This window comes from Doryrhamphus excisus, chromosome 3 (assembly GCF_030265055.1).
Source record: "Doryrhamphus excisus isolate RoL2022-K1 chromosome 3, RoL_Dexc_1.0, whole genome shotgun sequence".
NCBI lineage: Eukaryota > Metazoa > Chordata > Actinopteri > Syngnathiformes > Syngnathidae > Doryrhamphus > Doryrhamphus excisus.
This window is the reverse complement of record NC_080468.1, coordinates 12,703,740-12,727,253: the sequence shown is the minus strand read 5'-3', so window position 1 is coordinate 12,727,253 and position 23,514 is coordinate 12,703,740. Positions and strand designations below refer to the sequence as shown.

General features: G+C 39.6%; 2 protein-coding genes across 4 annotated transcripts in view; both read left to right on the top strand.

Moving 5' to 3' along the window:
- Positions 1-11,228, top strand: part of LOC131125339 (probable G-protein coupled receptor 158) — a 58,229-nt gene extending 47,001 nt beyond the window's left edge. Inside the window, exons 9-13 of one of the 2 annotated variants that reach the window (XM_058066781.1) lie at positions 1,026-1,131; positions 3,788-3,934; positions 4,980-5,223; positions 6,293-6,849; positions 7,719-11,228. In XM_058066781.1, the coding sequence (XP_057922764.1) occupies positions 1,026-1,131; positions 3,788-3,934; positions 4,980-5,223; positions 6,293-6,849; positions 7,719-8,669 (2,005 nt within the window). In that variant the 3' untranslated portion in view covers positions 8,670-11,228. The remainder of the gene's footprint in view (positions 1-1,025; positions 1,132-3,787; positions 3,935-4,979; positions 5,224-6,292; positions 6,850-7,718) is intronic. The other variant, XM_058066782.1, reaches the window with a different exon arrangement.
- Positions 11,229-12,491: 1,263 nt separating this feature from the next.
- LOC131125342 (annexin A13-like) lies at positions 12,492-21,885 on the top strand. 2 transcript variants are annotated; one of them, XM_058066798.1, is made up of 11 exons: positions 12,492-12,638; positions 15,027-15,102; positions 16,123-16,217; positions 16,291-16,458; positions 17,616-17,649; positions 17,801-17,880; positions 18,212-18,280; positions 19,542-19,643; positions 19,731-19,806; positions 19,934-20,046; positions 20,968-21,885. In XM_058066798.1, the coding sequence occupies exons 1-11, from the start codon at positions 12,624-12,626 to the stop codon at positions 21,085-21,087; spliced, it is 948 nt and encodes a 315-aa protein (XP_057922781.1). In that variant the 5' UTR covers positions 12,492-12,623; the 3' UTR covers positions 21,088-21,885. The 2 variants fall into 2 exon arrangements, with proteins under 2 accessions (XP_057922781.1, XP_057922780.1); XM_058066797.1 differs by having other exon boundaries at positions 16,288-16,458.
- The last annotated feature ends 1,629 nt before the right edge of the window (positions 21,886-23,514 follow it).

Sequence of the window (23,514 nt, the reverse complement as noted above, 5' to 3'; positions counted from 1 at the left end):
TATATATAATTATTATTATTATTATTATTGATGTGTATATATTATCTTGTAATACTTTTTTGCAACCAAATTTCTTAAAAAATTGCAGTTGGTTTTTTTCCTCACAAAATTATTTAAAATATATTTTTCTTTCATATTTTCTACCTTACACTACTGAAATAATGTATTTTTTCCTTCATAATGTTATTCTCTTAAAATTACAACTTTGTCGTTAGATTATGGTTTTTTTTTCTCTGAATATTTTGACTTTATTCTTACAAAATTAGAACCTAATTTTAAAAAAACAATTTTTTTCTTGTAATTGTGACTTTACTACCATGATATTGCGACTTTATTCTCGTAATATTATAACTTTGTTGCCAAGCGAATTTTGCTAATTTTTTCACATATTCCGATTTATTTCTTTATGATTTTATGATGTTATATATTCCCATGAAAATTTTCATTCGATTACAACTTTTTTCTGTTAATATTATAACTGCAGAGTTTTAAATTTTTGCACTTTTCTTGTTAAATTATATTTTTTAAATTAAAAAAAATAGCCACATGCCACACCCCTGATGTTATTTTGTCCGTTAGGAAATTGGACTACCCGGAGAAAAGCGGTAGATTCAATTAATGTTGGCTGAATGAAGGTCGGGAAGGACTAATATGACATTAGTAATCATCACCCCTCTTCTGATCACAGCCACTAGCTTGTGTTTTCTTCTGGGTTGTCACCTTGAATGTACAACGATGCCCAAGACACGAAACAGCTCACCAAATGATGCAAATATGAGGACACCAAACTGTTCGCCTGATCCGCAAACATCAGTCAACAGCGTTTGCTCGCCTTTAAAAGGACGGCCAACGGCGCACAACACTTGCATCACTCCCTGTTCTCCATCTCCCGGAATATTACAAAGACAACTTCCATATGTAAACATAGTAATTGCAATAAGTCTGACTTTATTTACAGCCGACGTAAACAGAGAAAGGAAGTGATTCACAAACTGGAAAAAGTTCAACTATCTCTGATCCGACAGGTTCTCGCTGGCACCCGGCCTTCACCCTGACTGGATGCTGATGCTGATCTTTGCCCACACACATCTAACCGTCACCGTGACTGTGGGTCTGCTTCTTGTCCCAAAGGTACGACTCCACATCTGTAGTAGTTGGAGGTAGTTTATCGCACCGTAATGCATTGCATCCGAGGATAAGCGGCATAGAAAATGCATGGATTCCACTGAAATTGTTTGTTTGTTTTTTTAAACGTGTGTTAAGTTGCTGTGTGACGATTTTAGCCATCTTTAGCCATCACCATGTTCGGTGACACCGCGAATCAGACTGTTATACAGAGTATTCCAGTGGGTTGACAAGAACTTGGCCATCAATTAACCGCACCGCTGTAAAAAGTGATGTGTGTTAAGTTGCTGTGTGATGACTTTAGCCGTGTTTGTTCGGTGACAGGTGACACCGTGAGTCAGACTGTTTTACATAGTATTCCAGTGGGTTGACAAGAACTTGGCCATCAATTAACCGCACCGCTGTAAAAAGTGCTGTGTGTTAAGTTGCTGTGTGATGACTTTAGCCGTCTTTGTTCGTTGACACCGCGAGTCAGACTGTTATATAGAATATTCCAGTGGGTTGACAAGAACTTGGCCATCATATAACCGCACCGCTGTAAAAAGTGACGTGTGTTAAGTTGCTGTGTGATGACTTTAGCCGTCTTTGTTTCATCGCGGATTGAGCGTCTTGTGACAGGTCTACATGTTACATATTTTTGGCCCAGTCGCAACAAAGTAGGCATGGTGCCGAATCGGAGCAAATGGAGAAGAATGCCGATTTTCCGTAGCGCCCCACTGGGATTCATTATCCTTTTTTAAATGAGTCCTGTCATGAAAGCATCAAGAATCAATACAGAGATTGACGTTGTTGACGATGCCGTCCAATCGCGACGATTCATGAATCATCTTCAAATCATTTGACGTAAAATATAGTATATTCACCGTGCCGTCGACCTTTTCAAAATGTCTTAGTCATTATTGTAATTTCGCTAAAGTCTCCCATGGGTGTCTTTATACGCAGTCTCTTATGTCTGATGGAAAACATTTAATTGTCCCGCTGCGAGAGAAAAGCGGCACGCCATCAACGTTTTCGCTTCTTTCATTCGGTCTTAATTAGGCTCTTCAGACGTTGGAGCACGCCGGGATAATGAAGCACAATGGGAGGCTGTTAAGCTCACACGGCGGCTGGTTCTCATTTTGGCCTAAATATTTGGTCACGCTTTATTCTGGCTTTCTTTGCTTATGCGTGACCGAGTCGTTGTGTCATCATACAAGAGTCGGTCTGACTATGACGCAAAATTTTTCAAAAATTTACAAAAATACTTTGTAAAGCAACACATGTCTGGGTAGTTCAAGAAAAAAATGCATCTCAGCTTTTTTTGTTAGTTTATTTTCATAAAACAAAAACTGTTTTTTGCAACCGAATTTTCCAGAAATTTGGTGTTTGGCTTTTTTTTTTTTTTACAAAATATTATTTTTATTATTTTTTTCTTATTATATTTTACAATATTATATAATTATATAATATTATATTTATTATATTATTGATTGTATTATTTATTAAATTATTTATTATATTATTATACTATATTTATTATATTATATTATTATATTTTCACCTTTACGCTACTAAAATGTTAAAAAATTGCTACTTTTTTCTCTTCAAAGGCAACTTATTATTGTTATTATTGTGGACTCCTATAGAGCAGCTACACTCAATAACCCGCGCATACAGCTTTCTAGATCTTCTAGAATCTGCACCTATTGCGGCTGTTTTTCCTTGGCTTTTCCAAAATGGTCTGTTTTAATTTATTGCACCCACGGCCGGCCTATGTTCACAAATTTATTCTCATATTACAATCTATTCCCAACTTAATTTACAAAAATGGCAACTTCATTTTCTTTTACCTGTTTATCAACTTTTATTTTATTTTTTTATAATAAAATAATACATTTTACATATTTTTTTTTCCAATTCTATGCTACTAAAATTACATTTTATTATGAGTTTATTTATGTAAAATGTGACTTTTTTTCTGTTGGAATACGACTTTTTTGTTTAATATTTTTACTTTCCTAACATAAAATTACAGCATTAAAAAAAAAAATCAACTTTTTTAGCTTTCTAAAAATATCTTATATTATAGCATATCTTCTATTATTACAACTTAATTTTCCAACTTTTTTAGCTTTCTAAAAATATCTTATATTGCAGCATATCTTATATTATTACAACTTAAACAACTTAATAATGAATATCACACAGTCAACAATCAACACAGAAAGTTTTTCATGGCCATTACGACATTAAAAGTAAACATGGCACTTTTTCTCGAGCTTACCTTGCATATTGCAGTATTTGTCTTATTATTTTTCTATGTACTGTAATTGTATATACTGCTGCCTTTTGTGCAGTATTTGCCTTTCAATGCAAGACTGCAGCATCATAGCCTTGATTGAGTTAAGTCTATCATTGGAAGTTTGCAGAAGTACCAACTTTTATATAATCATCTCTTATTCTGTGCTTCATATTGGCAGGAATGACTCATTTGTCCAGGTCCAGAAAATTCAATTTCAGACAGGAAAGCAACTAATGTCATTTCAGAAATTCCATATCACTTACTTGTTTGTTGCAGGAAACAATTTCTTAGTTCTGTCACACCAAAGTATTATTTTGTCATATAATAAATATACATACAATATAAGTGAGTTTCTATTATGGTATTCTCTGTTTGTATCAGTTTCTGTCCAAAGGGACTCAGGCTCGGGATGATATTGCCACCGAGGCCTATGAGGAAGAGCTGGACATTGGGAGATCCGGTTCTTACCTCAACAACAGCATCACGTCGGCCTGGAGCGAGCACAGCTTGGACCCTGAGGACATACGGGTGAGGGATAATGAATGATTGTGTTGGTGCCTTTAGAAGGGTAACAATCTATTGAGATCCACTTTAAATACGTTGTATACGGTGGTGTGAAAAAGGGTTTACCCCCCAGCCCCCCCTTCCTGATTTTTGTCACATTTAAATGTTTCAGATCATTAAAATAAATTTAAGTGTTAGTCAATGTCAACACAACTGAACACAAAGTGTTAAGTAATATAATAAGTGTGATTAATTAATCTATCCATCTGGAAAACGGTTGGTTGGGTTTGTTGGATTTGTTGGGTTGGTTGGGTGACAACACTTCCTTTACTGCCATTGCCATTGGTTGGGGTTGGTTGGGGTTGATTGGGGTTGGTTGGGATTGGTTGGGTTTGGTTGGGTTTGTTGGGTTGGTTGGGTTGGGTTGGTTGGGTGACAACACTTCCTTTACTGCCATTGCCATTGGTTGGGGTTGGTTGGGGTTGGTTGGGATTGGTTGGGATTGGTTGGGTTTGGTTGGGTTGGTTGGGTTGATGACTACACTTCCTTTACTGCCATTGCCAATGAAATGTTGTTGCCTGGCTCCTGTGTAATAATAAATAATAACATAGTTATTATTAGTTAATGTAATAAATAGATGATCGTGAAGATGAATAAACAGATTATAAAGCCATTTCTAAAGCTTTGGGACTCCAGCCAACCACAATGAGAGCCATTATCCCCAAATCGCCAAAACAAGGAACAGTAATGAACCTTCCCAGGAGTGGCTGGCCAACCAAAATGACCCCAAGAGCGCAGGGACGACTCATCCAAGAGGTCACAAAAGACCCCACAAGAACATCCAAAGAACTGCAGGCCTTACTTGCCTCAGTTCAGGTCGGTGTTCATGAAAAAGAACATCATACCAACAGTAAAATATGGTGGTAGTAGTGTGATGGTCTAGGCCTGTTTTGCTGCTTCAGAACATGGAAGACTTGCTGTGATAAATGGAAGTAAGAACCACTTCTTCACACCACTCTATATGCTTATTCTAACAACAACATAATCCAAGGTCTCCTTCTTCTTGTAGGACGAGTTGAAAAAGCTGTACGCTCAGCTAGAAGTCTACAAACGTAAGAAGATGCTCGCCAACAACCCTCACCTCCAAAAGAAGCGCAATTCCAAAAAGGGCCTGGGTCGTACCCTGATGAAAAGAATCACGGAGATCCCGGAGACCATGCACTTACACCGCCAGTGCAGCCGTGAGGACGGCAGCGAACACGGCAGCAACCGCAGCACCTTGAGGAGAAACCACATGGAGATGAGTCATCAGGGTGAGAGTCCTGCCATGATTAGTCATCAAGTGTTGAGATTTCACACTAATGTAATTCATATATTATCATAAGTATTATTATATATTATCATCAGAGAAATGTCTTCTCTGGCCTTACATTATCATTCATTAGCAGTGAGTATGTGCACATTTCATACTTTAAATGTGTCTAATAAGTATGTGAAGCATATTTAGGGCTTGTGACATAAGACAATACCAACGTATAATGCAGAATATTCATTAATTCATTCATTTTCTACCACTAAACATAAACAGACACACTTCGGTATGGGACAAAGAAATTTTAAAATTTTAACATTTTTAAATTTTAAAAATTTTAATTCATTTTCTACTGCTTATCCTCATGAGTGTAGCGGGGCGTGCTTGAGTTAAAAAATTAAAAAATTAAAAAAAATTTAAATTTAAAAATTTAAAAATTTAAAAATTTAAAAATTTAAAAATTTAAAAATTTAAAAATTTAAAAATTTAAAAATTTAAAAATTTAAAAATTTAAAAATTTAAAAATCATTTTTTTCATTCATTTTCTACCGCTTATCCTCACGAGTGTAGCGGGGCGTGCTAGAGTCTATCCCAGCTGTCTTCAGGCGACAGGCGGGGAACACTCTGGACTGGTCGCCAGCCAATCATAGGGCACATATAGACAAACAACCATTCACACTCACATTCATACCTATGGACAATTTGGAGTCACTAATTAACCTAGCATGTTTTTGGAATGTGGGAGGAAACCGGAGACACCGGAGAACATGCAAACTCCACACAGAGATGGCCGAGGGTGGAATTGAACCTGGGTCTCCAAGCTGTGAGGCCACGCTAACCACTCGACCACCGTCCAGCCATGTAATGCAGAATAATCTGTAGGCGGCATTATGAATTATCCTTACTGACCTTTTTTGCAGTACATTTAGCGAGTGAAGATTGCTTTTTTTAAGTCTGGACTGAGAGCCACAAAATGCTTTGTTGCCAATATACTATCAATCTAGAAATGATATCTTATCTTAAAATGAGGGGGAGGTTTTTCATAAATGTCCATTTTATTCTTCCTTTAGGAAAAAGCCGAGATGACTCTCTGAAGAACAAAGTGATCGGCTTGCAGAAGTCGTTGAGCTACGACCACGTTTGTGACCAAGATGAAGAAAATGGAAGCCAAAGTGGCTCCACAGCAGGAGACAAAACAACTCCAGTGGGAGGAGTCGGTGAGGGTTCTCTCCTGGGTTCCCTCATTGGCCGCAAACATTCCAAAAAGCCGCTGGAACCAGCCGCCCCGCCGCCCAAGTTGGAACCAGCAGACTCGACCGAGTCAGTCCCGCTCTTCTGGAAATCCGCCAGCGTTCATAATTTAACACACGAAAAGAAACCAGTGCACCTTCGCACCTCCATCATGCAGAAGTCTCTCAGTGTGATCGCCAGCGCCAAGGAGAAGATGCCGGGGCTCGCCAGCAAGACGCAAAGCGTGGAGGACGCCAGCAAAAAAGGTTTGAAGTGTCAGGAGGGCAGGATGCTGTCCGAGGTGGATGAGACTCCTGAGCATTATCCCAAAATGATCGCCAGCCAGTCGGTGGAGTATTCCAAGACACCCTTGAAGATGGGCATCATGAAGCAGCAGGTACGGTTTCACAACTGGTTTACGTTGAAATTAAATACTGTAGTTAATAGTTAATTACAGTCATCAGATTGTTGCCAAATAGCTCATTAGATCAGCCTCCAAAGAACTGTATAGTATGCTGGCTTGTAATTAGTGGAGTGGCTTTTCTGGCATTGCCATAGCAACCATGCAATGTTATGCACATCCATGCGTTAGCTTAGCATCTTTCGCAAGCACAATATTCATCAAGAGAGGTGTAAACGGGAACACAAGGAGAATAAATCCAAAAGGAACCAATAGATGAAAATATCCATGGATCTGACAAAAACCGTTGATACAATCAATCATGACATCCTAATAACTAAATTAGAAAGGTATGGAATAAGAGGATTAGTTCTGAACTGAGTCAAAAGTTACTTTACGTAACAATAATGTAACGTAACAAAAGCAATACATAAAGCTAGGAGAATACACATCTGCAAGTTCATATATTACGTGCGGAGTTCCCCAGGGGTCAATACTGGGACCAAAACTACTTCGGTACGTGACAAAAATAAATATATATAAATAAAAATATAAAATTTCATATAAAAATAAACATAAATTAAAAAAAACTAACTATATTAGGAAAGCAGGAAGTGAACAAATGTAACAGTTACTGATTGTGAAAGTACCAGATGAAGGGTCATTGTATTACATTATATGTAATGTCATTGTATGGTCATATCACCTCGTACTTCAGTACGTGATAAAAAAAAGAATAAAATAAAATACTTAAACTATATTAGGAAAGCAGGAAGTGAACAAATGTAACAGTTACTGATTGTAAAAGTACCAATTGGACCTCATGAATCACATTTTGTTTTTATTTCCTTGCTTAATTATAACAGGTGAGTGGCAGCCAGCCATCCATTTGCTCAGAGACGGGAAGAAACCTGTACGATGTTTCCGAAGTTTGTCCCTGGGAGATGGAAGAGCCTCAGACGCCGTCCGAATCCAAGACCCAGAAACATGTCTCCATCGCCCCGGAGGAAGCCAATGCAGGCCGAAGAGGAAGTAGCAGCTCCGGCATGAGTAAAAGTAATCGTTCTCAACAGAGACCGAAAACCGGACAATCCCCTTCCAATAGACGGCGTTCTAAAGATAGAGGAGGGGAAAGGGAGGAGATCAGGGAGACCAGGAAAACCCGCGTACCCAGGTCACCTCTGCCTCTCAAACCGGATGTATCCGCATGGGAGTTTGACGAGCAGCCCATGCTGGAGGGGGTTTCAGAGTCCATTTCACCAGACAGAATCCGCCGTAAAAAAAGCGTCACCCCCACTGATGGTAAACCCAAGGCACTCCACTCGGACCACTCCAAATCCACCGGAAGCCTTTTGCAACCTCCTTCCTTAATGGTAGAGATCTGTCCTTGGGATTACTCCAGTCCGCCCTCTCCCAAGCAGGAGAAGACCTGCAGCAGCCCTTCCACACACAAGAAGAAACGGAAAGGTTCCTGCTCATCCACTCATAAACCAGAAAAGGAGAAGAAACCCCGAGAAAGACGGAGCTCCTCCAGCAAGCCCGTGTCAGAAAGAAGGCGTATCAGCCAGTCAGAGTGCGGCGTTCCGGCCTCTGAGCGGCGGAGAAGCTCCAGTAGAGACCCAGACGGAATGGAGGTCAGGAAAACAGAGATCCTCTCTAGAGAGATGGAAGCCTCGCATAGCAGCTTTGGTCAAACTAAAAGCTCCAGTGACAGGAAGAAAGAGAGGAGTTACAAACCTGCAGTTGTGAGTGTTCCAAAAACGGCTGACGTTTGTCCCTGGGACTTTGAGGACCAAGACCGTGGGGACAGGGCATGATGACTTATGTCTTGTTTTGGGATTTGTATTCGCAGACTCGTGACCAATCAACTAAGGATTGAAATGTCGGATTGAAAAGACCCGGACACTCTTTCTTTTTTTATGGTAATGGTAATGGTTTTATTTCATTTGAACATGCATCAGATTACAATTGAATGCATCACATAATCAGTTCACAGTTCCACATGTCCAAAAGGAGTAGGAAGAAGCAAAGCTTATTAAATCCTACCCCTCCATCTGGTACTTTTACAATCAGTACCTGTTACATTTGTTCACTTCCTGCTTTCCTAATATAGTTCATTCATTCATTCATTTTCTACCGCTTTTCCTCACGAGGGTCGCGGGGGGTGCTGGAGCCTATCCCAGCTGTCTTCGGGCGTAAGGCGGGGTACACCCTAGACTGGTCGCCAGACAATCACAGGGCACATATAGACAAACAACCATTCACACTCACATTCATACCTATGGACAATTTGGAGTCGCCAATTAACCTAGCATGTTTTTGGAATGTGGGAGGAAACCGGAGTACCCGGAGAAAACCCACGCATACACGGGGAGAACATGCAAACTCCACACAGAGATGCCCAAGGGTGGGATTGAACCCTGGTCTCCTAGCTGTGAGGTCTGTGCGCTAACCCCTAGACCACCGTGCCGCCCCCTAATATAGTTTAAGTATTTTATTTTATTTTATTTTGTGATATATCATTTTATTTTGTTTTGTTTACTTTAATTAAATTAATTAAATTTAATTAATGAAAATTTACTTTACATTACTTTACTTTATGTTTAACAGGAGTAGGAAGAAGCAAAGCTTATTAAATCCTACCCCTCCATCTGGTACTTTTACAATCAGTAACTGTTATATTTGTTCACTTCCTGCTTTCCAAATTTATTTTATATAGTTTTTATTTTATTTTATTACCATCCATTGACATAATGGGTACCATAGTAAGTGTCAATATAGTGATATGTATAGCACATCATGACTGGTTCAAGACTCTTCATCCTTGTATTTTTTAAGTCTGACTTTGGCACTTTTGAGGAAGTATGTGGAAATCCTTTTTTACACTGACGGACATTCTTTCTAATCATTCAAATCAGACGTCGGCTCACATGAGTGTTTAGGCAATGAATAGGTCCGTCAAAGTAAAATTTGCAAATGTAACTTCCTGTTATGTTGCTACCAACGCAACCTTGAAGTCACTTTAATTGCTCGTCTGCACCTTTTAAACCACACTTGAATCTTAATTGTATTTACCAGTAGATTTGTCTGCCACCAATAGGGAATTATTCACCCAGTTATTGGAATATCGATGAGCCCAGGCAGGGATCCCACTGTTCGGATCACCATAGCTGAGGTGTCTTGAGGTCTCCGGAGAAACTCCTCAGTGGCAAAGCTCCACGGTTGGAGGAGTTTCACCCTGAATTTCTGAAATTTCTCTGGATTCTGAGGGACTGTCGGGAACAGAACCTCTGCATTAGCTGAGACGGGGTGGTGGTCCATATTTCTAAGAAGGGTGACCAGAGTGTTCCACCTTTAGGGGTGTCACACTCCTCAGCCTTTCTGGGAAAGTCTACACTGGAGTTCTGGAGAAAAGGGAAGGACTGTTAGTCGAACCTCGGCATTGCCAGGAATCAGTCAAACATGTTCCTGGTCAATGCTAACTGGGTTCTCCTTGGTACCGATTCTGTTCAGAATAATGGACCAAATTTCTAGGGGGTCCGGTTTGAGGGCCTTAGGATCTTGTTTCTGTTATTTGCAGACAATGTGGTCCTGATGGTCTCATCAGGGCTTTGACCTTCAACGTTTACTGGAAAGGCTTACAGGCGAAACCCAGAACCTCCAAATCTCAAGTCGGAAAACGGTGGATTGTACCCTTTGGGTTGGGAGTGAGATCTTCCAGGTTCAGGTCCAAGTACTATGTTGGGTTTTTGTTTACAATTGAAGGTTGGAGCGTATGGTGGAGAAGTGTATCAGTGCAGCATCTGCAAACGGTGGCAAAATGACGTAGCTAGTGTCTGAAAGCAGACCAAATACGTAAAGTTCCGAAGACCACAAGGATAACAAAGTCTTATCATCCAACCTTCTTCAATTGTCTGTCAGCATCTTGGAAAAAACTATCGCATGCGGTATCTGTGGGGGCATCCTGGTGTTAATTTTGACTTGTTACAACAGTGGAACTATTAATGTTGTTACGGTGTTTGTCTATCTTCAACCACCATTTGTGCAGATACCAACTTGCAGTACCCGGTCTGTTTTTGTGTCTTTGCTAGGTGCTCTTTTTAATTAAAAGAACCCACAGGTTTGAATATTATACACTTTAAAAAGTTGGACAGAAAGGCAAGAACAGTGAATAATGAATATCACTTTTTTTTCACATTTTAAACGCACTTTTTAAAAATATTGTTCAGATCCGCCCCCTTCATGTACAATATTTGATGCTTGTTTCATGGTTTCACTCCCAAAAATGTTACAGACTGTTGTAGCGTCCATGTGGGAGTATTTATATATGGACATTCATATTGTGTTGCATGTATATACGATCCAAATTAAATATTTCTAACTCACTGGTCTGGCTTTTTTTGCATTTCATTATTATGGTTAGGATTACCATTAAAAATTGACTTTTATTATTGTTATTATTAGGGATGTCCGATAATTATCGGCTGGATGTCAGCGTAAAAATTGCAATATTTGTTGATATCGGTAAAATTTTTTTTGCTGATCATGAAAAGTGAGATTTCACATCACAAGAAATAGCTCATGTTACACGTCGGTACATGTCGGTATCGCCTGATATCGTTGGATAATATCGGTTTTCTGTAAAAAAAATAAATAAATTATTGTATTGTATAATTCAAATTAAATTTCAAGTGAGTTAATTACAGATTTAGTTAATTAAAAAATTAATCATGATTAATTAGCATTTGCTTGCAACTATGTATTAAATATGCCCATTTTTACTGTACTTTATTGACAGTAAAACTGTATTTATTATGGTTTATTTTTAACACACACAATTAAAAAATTAATAACTTTTGTAATAACTATTTTTTGCGGGGAAAATGCCTACTTTCAGAGGAAATTTTTAGTTATTTTTTTTTTAAACAATCTGCACATTAAACATTGTTTTTGCATTTTTTTCCCCCCTTTGAGGCCAACATGGTGACTACTAGACTGGACCATTATTATTATTATAGTAATTATTATTATTATCTAAATATAAAAAACACTTGTCCTGAATGTAAATTACAGTACTACCTTTATATTTTTTTTTACTCTGCACGTGCAAAATAAATAAAATAAAAAGAACCACTTGCCTTGATTATGGCCCACATTCACTTTATGCAATATTAACGCTTGCTGTGTTCCATCCAGATTTGCATAATGCATTGAGAGTGCTGCATAAAGTATTATCCAAGGCTTCTGTTGGACCTTTATGCATTTGGCTGTCAGCTTCTAGCAAGGTTTATCTACCTACTTTCCCAGCTGCAGGTCATTATTAGCTTCACCTGTTGTCCTTTTCCTCCCTGTGTCTGCCCTTCATCATCCCTCCTTTTTACGTCCTCTTGGCTTATTTAGAAAAATTCCCACATGTTGTACAACACCGCCACCCTGTGGAGAAATTGAATCATAACATCAGTAAATAAGGCTTTTCCAGCATAAATAACATTAAATGAAAACGCCCATGTGATGTTCGTAGCATCCGTATATTGTTATCCAGTGTGACTAACCAACAAAATCTCATATAAATAGCTTTTTTTTAATTATTATGATTTTTCACTACGCAGTAGTGACGTCACTTCTGCGGTACCGGACAGGGCTGAGTCTCTGCAGGATCATCCCGCCAGACCTGACACTCCTTTTCATTTTCTCACACGCATCCGAACACACAACAAACCAGACAAATCAGACATTCTTGTTGTGTTAATAACAACACAATCAGGAGCATCATGGGTAACGTGCAGGTAGGCCAACATCCAATTTCACCTTATATTGTATTTATTACTACTTTTTTTGTCATGAAAGTACCTGTCAAATGTCTTATTCACCGTTTGGGGACTAGTTTTGGTCTATTTTTTGGAGTTTTCCCTTTAAAAATGCACTTTTTACACCTGAGCTTATAAGCTTTTGTTTGGATGTATTTATAAATACATTAAATTCTAAGAAAAATCATAACAATAAACATAACAGTGGGTTTTATTCAGGGTTCAATTCTATTTTTGCACAATTCAAAAGCAGTAATAATGTGGAAATTGTAATCAATAATACTGCATTGTATGAATGGAGGAGGAGGGGGAGGAAAGGGGGGTAGGGGTGGGGGGCTATCAGCCATGACACAGCAACATTCTGCATAACAACAAAATGGCCTGCATGTCACGCCCAGTAACTCAATTCCCGAACCCCCTCTTGTTTCAGTCATTAGGGATGATAAATTACTCATAAGGAACGCTTTGTAGCATCTTGTATTGCGATTAAGGATGACCGATAATTATCGGTCCAATTATCAGCATAATAAAAATGCAATGGTTGATATCGGTATCAGATTTTTTTCACGATGACAACCGATATTAAAAAAAAAAGCGCTGCTTATAACACATATGTGTTCATTCCACCATAGGAGATATATGTCATGTTACACATATCGGTATTAGTATCGGCTGATATCGATATCGGAAATTGAGAGTTGGGCAAAATCGGCATGTGAGCTTTCGGCAAATATGATGAACAAATGTTGAGTTAACTGCTTAGTGGAGCCTTAGCGCCATTTGCAAACTGAGGTTCTTTACTAGAAATAAATTAAACAAGGGAAAATAAACTGAAAAATTCGGGAAAAAAATTGAGCAAAAAGTCAAAATGTAAATAATAAACATAAAATAAATTTGTATCGTTTTACAATTCTGATATAAAAAATAAAATGCAAAATATATTTTCTGGCAAAATGCAAAAATAAAATGCAAAATGCGTATAAATGACAAATAAATATTTAAGGTTACTTTTACCATCATTGAAAACGTTAGTATTGCCAAAAATACGATGTGGGAACAGGATCAACACGGATACCACCTTCCTGTTTTGCCATGTTTTTGCCTGTTTTACAATTCTAAAATGCAAAATGCGTATAAATGACAAATGAATATTTAAGGTTACTTTTACCGTCATGAAAAAATATTAGTATTGCCAAAAATACAATGTGGGAACAGGATCAACACAGATACCACCTTCTTGTTTTGCCATGTTTTGCCAGTTTTACAATTCTAAAATACAAAATGCGTATAAATGACAAATTAATATTTAAGGTTACTTTTACCGTCATTGAAAATATTAGTATTGCCAAAAATACGACGTGGGAACAGGATCAACATGGATACCACCTTCTTGTTTTGCCATGTTTTTGCCTGTTTTACAATTCTAAAATGCAAAATGCGTGTAAATGACAAATAAATATTCAAGGTTACTTTTACCGTCATTAAAAATATTAGCATTGCCAAAAATACGATGTGGGAACAGGATCAACACGGATCCCACCTTCCTGTTTTGCCATGTTTTTGCCTGTTTTACAATTCTAAAATGCAAAATGCGTGTAAATGACAAATGAATATTTAAGGTTACTTATACCGTCATTGAAAACGTTAGTATTGCCAAAAATACGATGTGGGAACAAGATCAACACGGATACCACCTTCTTGTTTTGCCATGAGTTTCTTATTTCTTCATTTCAATCGCGTTTATCACGACAAATCTCTGCTTTTCTTGCTCCAAAATGGAACCAAAAAAATTTGCAGGTGCCACAATTTTGATAAAGAATGTGAGAACCACTGTTGAAGTCAAGAAATAACTTGACTTGGCAAAACATGAAGGTGGTGTCTAGTATGTGGTGTCTCCACGCCACACGTCTTCAAGGAAGGTAAAAGTTAGCTCTGATAACCAATCCTACCAGGAGATGAGATTACCTGTGCGGGTGAGCAAATCAAGCGCTCCTTTTTTTAAATTTACTTTTTAGTCCCTGCCTGTAACGTTAATGGCCTGGCTTAACGTCCAGAGCTCACTTATAAGCAAATATTCACTTTAAGAGACTTCAGGGTCGTCACACCGGCTGCTCGGAGCATATGCCCGAATACAGTGCACCTTGCTGGGCCAGAGCAGGTAAAAATACAGTTGCACTCACGCAGTGTATTAATAATACTACAACATGTGCGCCATATTGTACGCCAACAGAAACATTTGGCAAAAAAAAATTGGCGCAAATTTTCCGATTTGTGGCGGTCCAACTTTACTTCTGGCGGGCCCCCCCACAATAAATGAATATATGGGAAAAACTGTGACTTCTCATGTCTTGTGTTTTTACTCCCTAGCCCACAATAGTCCCATTTGAGGACTTTGATACGACAACCGACATCAAGGCTATTAGACAAGCGTGCAAAGGTTTAGGTGAGTATGTTCATCTTTTTGGAACATGAAGATAAACTTCATGCAGGTAAAGCTTGATAGATGTTTGCTCTCGTTACACACAACCAGTCATGTCCACACTGGAAATACTGGTTTGCTAAGTGGGGAGGGGAGAACACACAAGTAGAACATTGAGGACATGACCAGTTTTTAACCTCATTTTTGAAGCAAGCCAGGAAACATCCCATAATATTTACATTGATGTATATGCAAAACAGTGATACTGTATTTTATGGAGGCAATTGGAATCATTATTACAGAAAAGTACCATAATACCTGGTGTGTAAGCTGCTACATTTTTTCAGTGCGAGATCTCCTTTACTTCAAAACTACTCCACATTGTTTAAATACTTTGCAGGCTGCAAATCAGTGAGGAAACAGTAACTCCTTCTTTGGCAGGTGCCAATCATGAGCTATCGGTCCACTCACGACGCTGGGTTAATATATATAACAAATCTAACAAATAACACTAAACTCATCACACAGCGACTTAACACTCCAAAGATATACCTGAGAAATATACATATGCCAATACAAGTTTTTAAAGTTTTTCCATAATGCCTCGTCTCGTAACTGAGCAAGGCATTCATTGCTGCCTGCCCTAGAGGGGAGCTGCAATGACGTCAGCTTCCCATAGGCAGCATTGCATCACCATGCATTCATTTTCTATGCTGCTTGCCTTCCAGATGAAATGAATTATGGGAAAACGTAAAAAAATCAATTTAAACTTACATTGGTACATGTTTGTATATTAAGTAGGTATACCTTTGAGTGTTTAGTTGCTGCGTGATGAGTTTAGTGTTCTTTGTAAGACTGTTATATTGAGTAATAATCTGAAATTTCCAATGGGTGGTTTTTCATCGCTCATGGACATATGTGGCTTATATGTGCACAAATCTGTTTATTCCTCTAAATTATGCAAGATTATCCAACATGTGATACTGCTAACTATAAATTTGATGACTTTAACTGACACTGATTCTTGTTGCGTATATTCCCCAGGTACCGATGAGGAGGCCATTATTCAAATCTTGGCCAATCGCTCTGCAGCCCAACGTCTGGAGATCAAGCAAGCTTATTTTGAAAAGTACGACGACGTAAGTACCTGCCCGCCTTTTTTTTCCTGGATTTCCATGTCGACAATCTGGCTTGTGTCCCTTTTTTGAGGAGTTAGAGGAGGTCCTGAAAAAGGAGTTGACTGGTAACTTGGAGAACGCCATCATGGCCATGTTGGACCCTCCCCATGTGTACTTCGCCAAGGAACTGAGGAAGGCCATGAAGGGGGCGGGGACGGACGAAGCAGTGCTGGTTGAGATCCTGTGCACGGCTACTAATGAGGTCAGTATTCTTGAATGTTCCTGTTCTTGTTCCTTGTTCTTGTTTAAATTAATATTTAAGGTTACTTTTACCGTCATTGAAAATATTAGTATTGCCAAAAATACGATGTGGGAACAGGATCGACACGGATACCACCTTCCTGTTTTGCCATGTTTTTGCCTGTTTTACAATTCTAAAATGCAAAATGCGTTTAAATGACAAATGAATACTCAAGGTTACTTTTACCGTCATTAAAAATATTAGTATTGCCAAAAATACGATGTGGGAACAGGATCAACACAGATACCACCTTCTTGTTTTGCCATGTTTTTGCCTGTTTTACAATTCTAAAATGCAAAATGCGTTTAAATGACAAATAAATATTTAAGGTTACTTTTACCGTCATTGAAAATATTAGGATTGCCAAAAATACGATGTGGGAACAGGATCGACACGGATACCACCTTCCTGTTTTGCCATGTTTTTGCCTGTTTTACAATTCTAAAATGCAAAATGCGTATAAATGACAAATGAATATTTAAGGTTACTTTTACCGTCATTGAAAATGTTAGTATTGCCAAAAATGTTGTGTGGGAACAGGATCAACACGGATACCACCTTCCTGTTTTGCCATGTTTTTGCCTGTTTTACAATTCTAAAATGCAAAATGCGTTTAAATGACAAATGAATATTTAAGGTTACTTTTACCGTCATTGAAAACGTTAGTATTGCGAAAAATACGATGTGGGAACAGGATCAACACGGATACCACCTTCCTGTTTTGCCATGAGTTTCTTATTTCTTCAGTTCAATGGCGTTTATCACCACAAGTCTCTGCTTTTCTTGCTCCAAAATGGAACCAAAGAAATTTGCTGGTGCCGGATTTTTAATAAAGAAGACGAGAACCACTGTTGAAGTCAAGGAATAACTCATGGCAAAACATGAAGGTGGTGTCTACGTATGTGGTGTCTCCACGCCGCACACATCTTCAAGGAAGGTAAAAGTTCTGATAACCGATCCTCCAAGGAGATGAAATTACCTGTGCGGGTGAGCAAATCAAGCGCTCCTTTTTTTTTTTTTTACTTTTTACTCCCTGCCTGTAACGTTAGTATTTTGTCAGTATTCTTGTATGTTTCTGTTATTGTTCCTGTTCAAGCGATGTTTGTGTTTTCTACCAGGACATCATCGCCTACAGGGAGGCCTATGCCCAGGGTAGGTTCTGTTTTGGGCTGAGTCATCATAAAAATACTAGTTAAATAAAATACACCTTCACCTACTACTTTATCGCTGGAACCAATTAACAGTGATAAACGAGGGATTACTGTATGACAGTGATACACTTTCAAATGTAACGATTTTGCAGTGAATGAACGTGACCTAGAGGCCGATATTGAGGATGACACCAGTGGAGATGTGAGGAACCTTCTCATCTCGCTGATGCAGGTAAGCTTTTGATTCACCTGATTTATGGAACATTCAGTCAAAGAGTTATTAATATGAATGGTGCATTTTTAGTCTGCGCTCGTGTTCGCCTACTGAGATGTTTAGCAACACACGGCGCCATTGTTATGCCTGCATACCGTCCCCCATCCCTCTCAACCCCCGTCCCCTTTTTTTTCCCCTCTCTTGAAAGAAACCACAAACACAACAAAGCCTTGTGACTTCCTATCCTATGAATGTGTTGCAGATGATTATGATCCCATTGAATATGTGAGGATATTTGTGTAATCCGCTTGCGAAATCTCTTTGTCTTCATAACTGAACCTGTCTACAGGCCAGCAGAGATGAGGGCTACGAGGTGGATGAGGATTTAGCCGAACAGGACGCCACATCTTTGTTTGAGGTACTTTCTCAGATGTGGTGTGGAAAGCAGAACTTTTTCATCATCTGATTTTATGTCTGCCAAAGCAATATTTCAATGTTAATTGTTTGGGCATGAGGGCTGCACAGTGGTCGAGTGGTTTGCGCGCAGACCTCACAGCTAGGAGACAAGGGTTCAATTCCACCCTCGGCCAGCTCTGTGTGGAGTTTGCATGTTCTACCCGTGCATGCGTGGGTTTTCTCCGGGTACTCCGGTTTCCTCCCACATTTTGTCCATAGGTATGAATGTGAATGGTTGTTTGTCTATATGTGCCCTGTGATTGGCTGGCCACTAGTCCAGAGTTTACCCTGCCTCTCGCCCGAAGACAGCTGGGATAGGCTCCAGCACCCCCGTGACCCTCGTGAGGAAAAGCGGTAGAAAATGAATCAATGAATGAATATTCTGCATTATACGTTGGTAGTGTCTGAATGAATGTTTGGGCATGGGAGCCCAACTAGAACCTCCAGTGCTGTACATTGATGTTATCGTGAGCTTAATATTTAGCTTTAAAGGATCCAGTCTTGGCGGCACAGCGGTCGAGTGGTTAGCGCGCAGACTTCACAACTAGGAGACCAGGGTACAATTCCACCCTCGGCCATCTATATTCTCCCCGTGCATGCGTGGGTTTTCTCCGGGTACTCCGGTTTCCTCCCACATTCCAAAAACATGCTAGGTTAATTAGCGACTCCAAATTGGTATGAATGTGAGTGTGAATGGTTGTTTGTCTATATGTGCCTTGTGATTGGCTGGCGGCTAGTCCAGGGTGTACCCCGCCTCTCGGATCTAGTCTTTTGCCCCGCCCCTGGTCTGACTCTGATTGGTTCCGCTAGTGGCGCTACGCTAAAGGGCTTACTTATGCAGCTCAACAATATGCTCGCATTCTAAGAGAGAAAGCTTTTTTGCCTTTGCCATCAAGAGATCAATACAGTGTGAAAATGACATTGAATCCACATTTTTGAGAATATTTTGTCTTTTAAAGGCCATGGTCTTAAACCTTTTGATCAGCTAATAAAGAGCCGTAATGCTTGTTTACTTTTTTGACTCACTCCCATTTCAAGCACGTTTTTTAGTACCTGAAAATGAGCACATGATTGAGTCAGCCTGTGAAGCAGCTTCCTGTTTTGGATCTTATTTAGCTTCAAACAGTTTTTTTAGCCAAATGCTGTGTTTACATCTTTCCTGGAAATTGGAACCAGATTGTATACTGAAGGGTTTCCTGCTTTTATTTATTTGTAACCCACAGGCAGGAGAAGGCATGTTTGGCACGGACGAGTCCACCTTCAGCCACATCTTGGCACAGAGGAACTACATGCAGCTTCAGGCCACTTTTAAGGCCTATGAGGCGGTAAGTAGTGTTCATCCTAAGGAAGCACCACTTTTCATTTTGACTTTATGTCCGTGTTGATTCATTGCAACTTTGTTTGCCTTGAAGCTTTCAGGGACAGATATTTTGGACACAATTGACTCAGAGGCCACAGGAACTCTAAAGGACTGTTACATCACTCTCGGTATGCAACTTAAGGATTTCCTATAATAATTCCCTGGTGCCAGACCAGAATTCTTACAGTCAATAATATTATATTTATAATAATAAATATTTGTGCCCTAAATTTAGTGAATGTGTGTGTTGTATAGTAAGGTGTGCCAAGAACCCGCAGCTGTACTTCGCCCGGCGTCTTAACGCTGCTATGAAAGGAATCGGTACTGATGAGGACACACTCATCCGCATCATTGTGGGTCGCTCTGAGGTGAGTGCTCTCGTGTGTGTGTGTGTGTGTGTGATATCTTTATACTAGTAGGCGTAGAAAATTTTTGCCACAATTTTTATTTCAAAAAAAGATTAATTGAATAGCAAAAAAGTTGTTGATTAGTTGGGTAATGGATTAATTGCGGCAGCTTTAATCATTGATCAGGATTATGTTGTTATTGAAACCGAAACTAGTTACTGTGGTAGAATCCAGGTTAATCAAGCTCTGCTTTTGTTTTGAAGCTTACTTTGCACTGAACAGGAAGTCACAGTATGAAAGTTCATAATACTACAACACATGCCGGGAACCATTTTTTAAAATTAAATTCAAATAAGGGCTGCATCGCGGTCGAGTGGTTAGCGCGCAGACCTCACAGCTAGGAGACCAGGGTTCAATTCCAACCTCGGCCATCTTTTTTTTTTTTTTGTTTAGAGGACTCTTATCATTTAATCACCATTTTTAGAAGTTCCTAAAACTGTTTTCTTTGCTCTAATTACAAAAATATTCTATTTATGAATAAGGAATCTTACTTCATGGGTTGCATGGCGGACAAGTGGTTAGCGCGTAAACCTCATAGCTAGGAGACCTGAATTCAATCCCACCCTCAGCCATCTCTGTGTGGCGTTTGCATGTTTTCTCCGGGTACTCCGGTTTCCTCCCACATTCCAAAAACATGCTAGGTTAATTGGCGACTCCAAATTGTCCATAGGTATGAATGTGAGTGTGAATGGTTGTTTGTCTACATGTGCCCTGTGATTGGCTGGCCACCAGTCCAGGGTGTACCCCGCCTCTCGCTTGAATACAGCTGGGATAGGCTCCAGCACCCCCGTGACCCTTCATGAGGATAAGCGGTAGAAAATGAATGAAATTCAAATACAATTCTGTCATTCTTTCTGTCCTGACGGCAATTTTACCAACCAGATTGACCTTGAGACGGTGAAGGACATGTACCTGGAGAAGTACGACGTCACCCTAAAAGACGCCTTGGATTCGGAGTGCGGCGGCGACTTCAAGCGTCTCCTGCTGGAGATCTTGCATTAAAACACTTTTCTCCATCACTTGCCTTATTTATCCTCCTTTCTACCTCCTCCAAGCACTCCATCTATGTATTTCACTCCTCTCCTGTGTGTACTTACTCACTCTCCTCGCTGTCATGTACTCCGAATTAGCCGTGTGTCCACTGATACGTCTCTAATGTCTCTGCAGCATGGACCAAAAAGCAAAAATGTTAACTGCTGTTTAGAGTTTTTTCCCAAGATGATTACATTCAGTGGAAACTTCCTTACTGCCGTAGTTCACTGGCTTTTAACAACATGGAGGACAGGGACCATGCAAACTCACTCATACATGAATTACATTTCTCCAACACTTTCACATTTCATTGCTTGACGTTGCTTGACGTTTCATCCTTTCATTTACTCTTTGCCTCAAAGATGCCTTTTCCTATAGTATGCAAATGATTTACAGCTGCAACGCTCAACACATAAGTGCCGAAAGACCATCATCATACTTGCCCTTGACATGACACTTACCCAGTTGTATCCTTTTGTTATGAATTCACTGTACTGGACAACACCCCCCCCCCCCTCCCCATTAACATTCACTACACTCACGTAACATGGAGATCATGTGTGCATTTAGGACAATTTTGCTTATACAAGACTTGAATGTTGCTCACTGATGTGTTTAGCAATTGTGTGCTAATGTAAGGCAAAGATGATAGCGGCTGCTGTAATAGACTAATGTAATGCACTACTAGACTATATAAAGGGTGTTGGTGTAATCCATTGATGCAAGAAGCGGTATACACGTGCAAAGAAAATAAAAACTGATAGCTAATGAAGTTCGTTTTTTTGCACATGGTCTTATTTGTAACATTGTCACTTTAATAGAATCCAAAAACAAATACATTTTAGTATTATACATAGGATATATATTTTTTATTATGTTTATGCACGTTTTCCAGATAGGACCACTCGAATTCCTTACCTAGTCCCTTCAGACTTGCTGAAAGACGAGATAGGACAGCTGTTGTCGAAAGGGACTGGATTGGGGACTAAATTGGGGACTAGTGCCTTCACATGTGCTCAAAGACTAGATAAGACAGCTATACTCACCTATCTAGTCCCGTCAGACTCACTGAAAGACTAGATAGGGCAGCTCTACTGTCCTATCTAGTTCATTCAGACTCGCTTAAAGACTAGATAGGACAGCTGTTGTCTAAAGGGACTGGATTGGGGACTAAATTGGAGACTTGTCCCTTCACATGTGCTCAAAGACTAGATAAGACAGCTCTACTCACCTATCTAGTCCCGTCAGACTCACTGAAAGACTAGATAGGGCAGCTCTACTGTCCTATCTAGTTCATTCAGACTTGCTTAAAGACTAGATAGGACAGCACTAGTCTAAAGGGACGAGATTGTGAACTAGTCCCTTCAGACTTTATCAAAAACTAGATAGGACAGCTCTACTCCCCCATCTAGTCTCTTCAGACTACTGAAAGACTAGACAGGGCAGCTCAAGTGTATTATCTAGTTCATTCAGACTTGCTTAAAGACTAGATAGGACAGCTTTTGTCTCAAGGGACAATATTGTGAACTAGTCCCTACAGACTTTCTCAAAAACTAGATAGGACTGCTCTACTCCCCCATCTAGTCTCCTCAGACTACTGAAAGACTAGATAGGACAGCTCTACTCACCTATCAAGTCCATTCAGACTTGGTTAAAGACTACTGTAGATAGGGCAGCTCTATTCTAAAGAGATGAGATTGGGGCTAGTCCCTTCAAACTCACTCAAAAACTAGATAGGACAGCTCTACTCCCCCATCTAGTCTCTTCAGACTACTGAAAGACTAGATAGGACAGCTCTACTCACCTATCTAGTCCATTCAGACTTGGTTAAAGACTAGATAGGACAGCTCTAGTCTAAAGGGACGAGATTGGGGCTAGTCCCTTCAAATTCACTTGAAAACTAGATAGGACAGCTCTACTCACCTACTATCTAGTCCATACAGACTTGCTTAAAGACTACATAGGACAGCTCTAGTCTAAAGGGACGAGATTGGGGCTAGTCCTGTCAAACTCACTCAAAAGCTCTACTCCCCTATCTCGTCCATTCAGACATGCTTAAAGACTAGATAGGACAGCTCCACCCTTCAGTCCTGTTTCATCTGGGAGTATACAGTTCTAGTCCACAATTTGGGGTGTTGTCATTTCCTGTCTTATCTTTAAGCGGGTCTGAAGTAACTATAGCTGTCCTACCTGGTATCTACGTTAGTCTGAAGGAACTAAATCGGGGGTGACAACTACCCTACCTAGTGTTTGAGCATGGACTGCCCAGAGGGTTTGCCTGCCCTCTTGCCTGTCCCTTCAGACTAGGGCTGTCCTATCTAGTCTTTAACCAAGTCTGACTGGATTAGATAGGTGAGTAGAGCTGTCCTATCTAGTCTTTCAGTAGTCTGAAGAGAC

What these genes read in the sequence shown, in the direction of transcription:
- LOC131125342 (XM_058066797.1), top strand. An exon ending in ACAAGCGTGCAAAGGTTTAG is followed by an intron (nt 15,103 to 16,122) that starts GTGAGTATGTTC and finishes TATATTCCCCAG; the next exon opens with GTACCGATGAGGAGGCCATT. An exon ending in TTCTCATCTCGCTGATGCAG is followed by an intron (nt 17,881 to 18,211) that starts GTAAGCTTTTGA and finishes ACCTGTCTACAG; the next exon opens with GCCAGCAGAGATGAGGGCTA.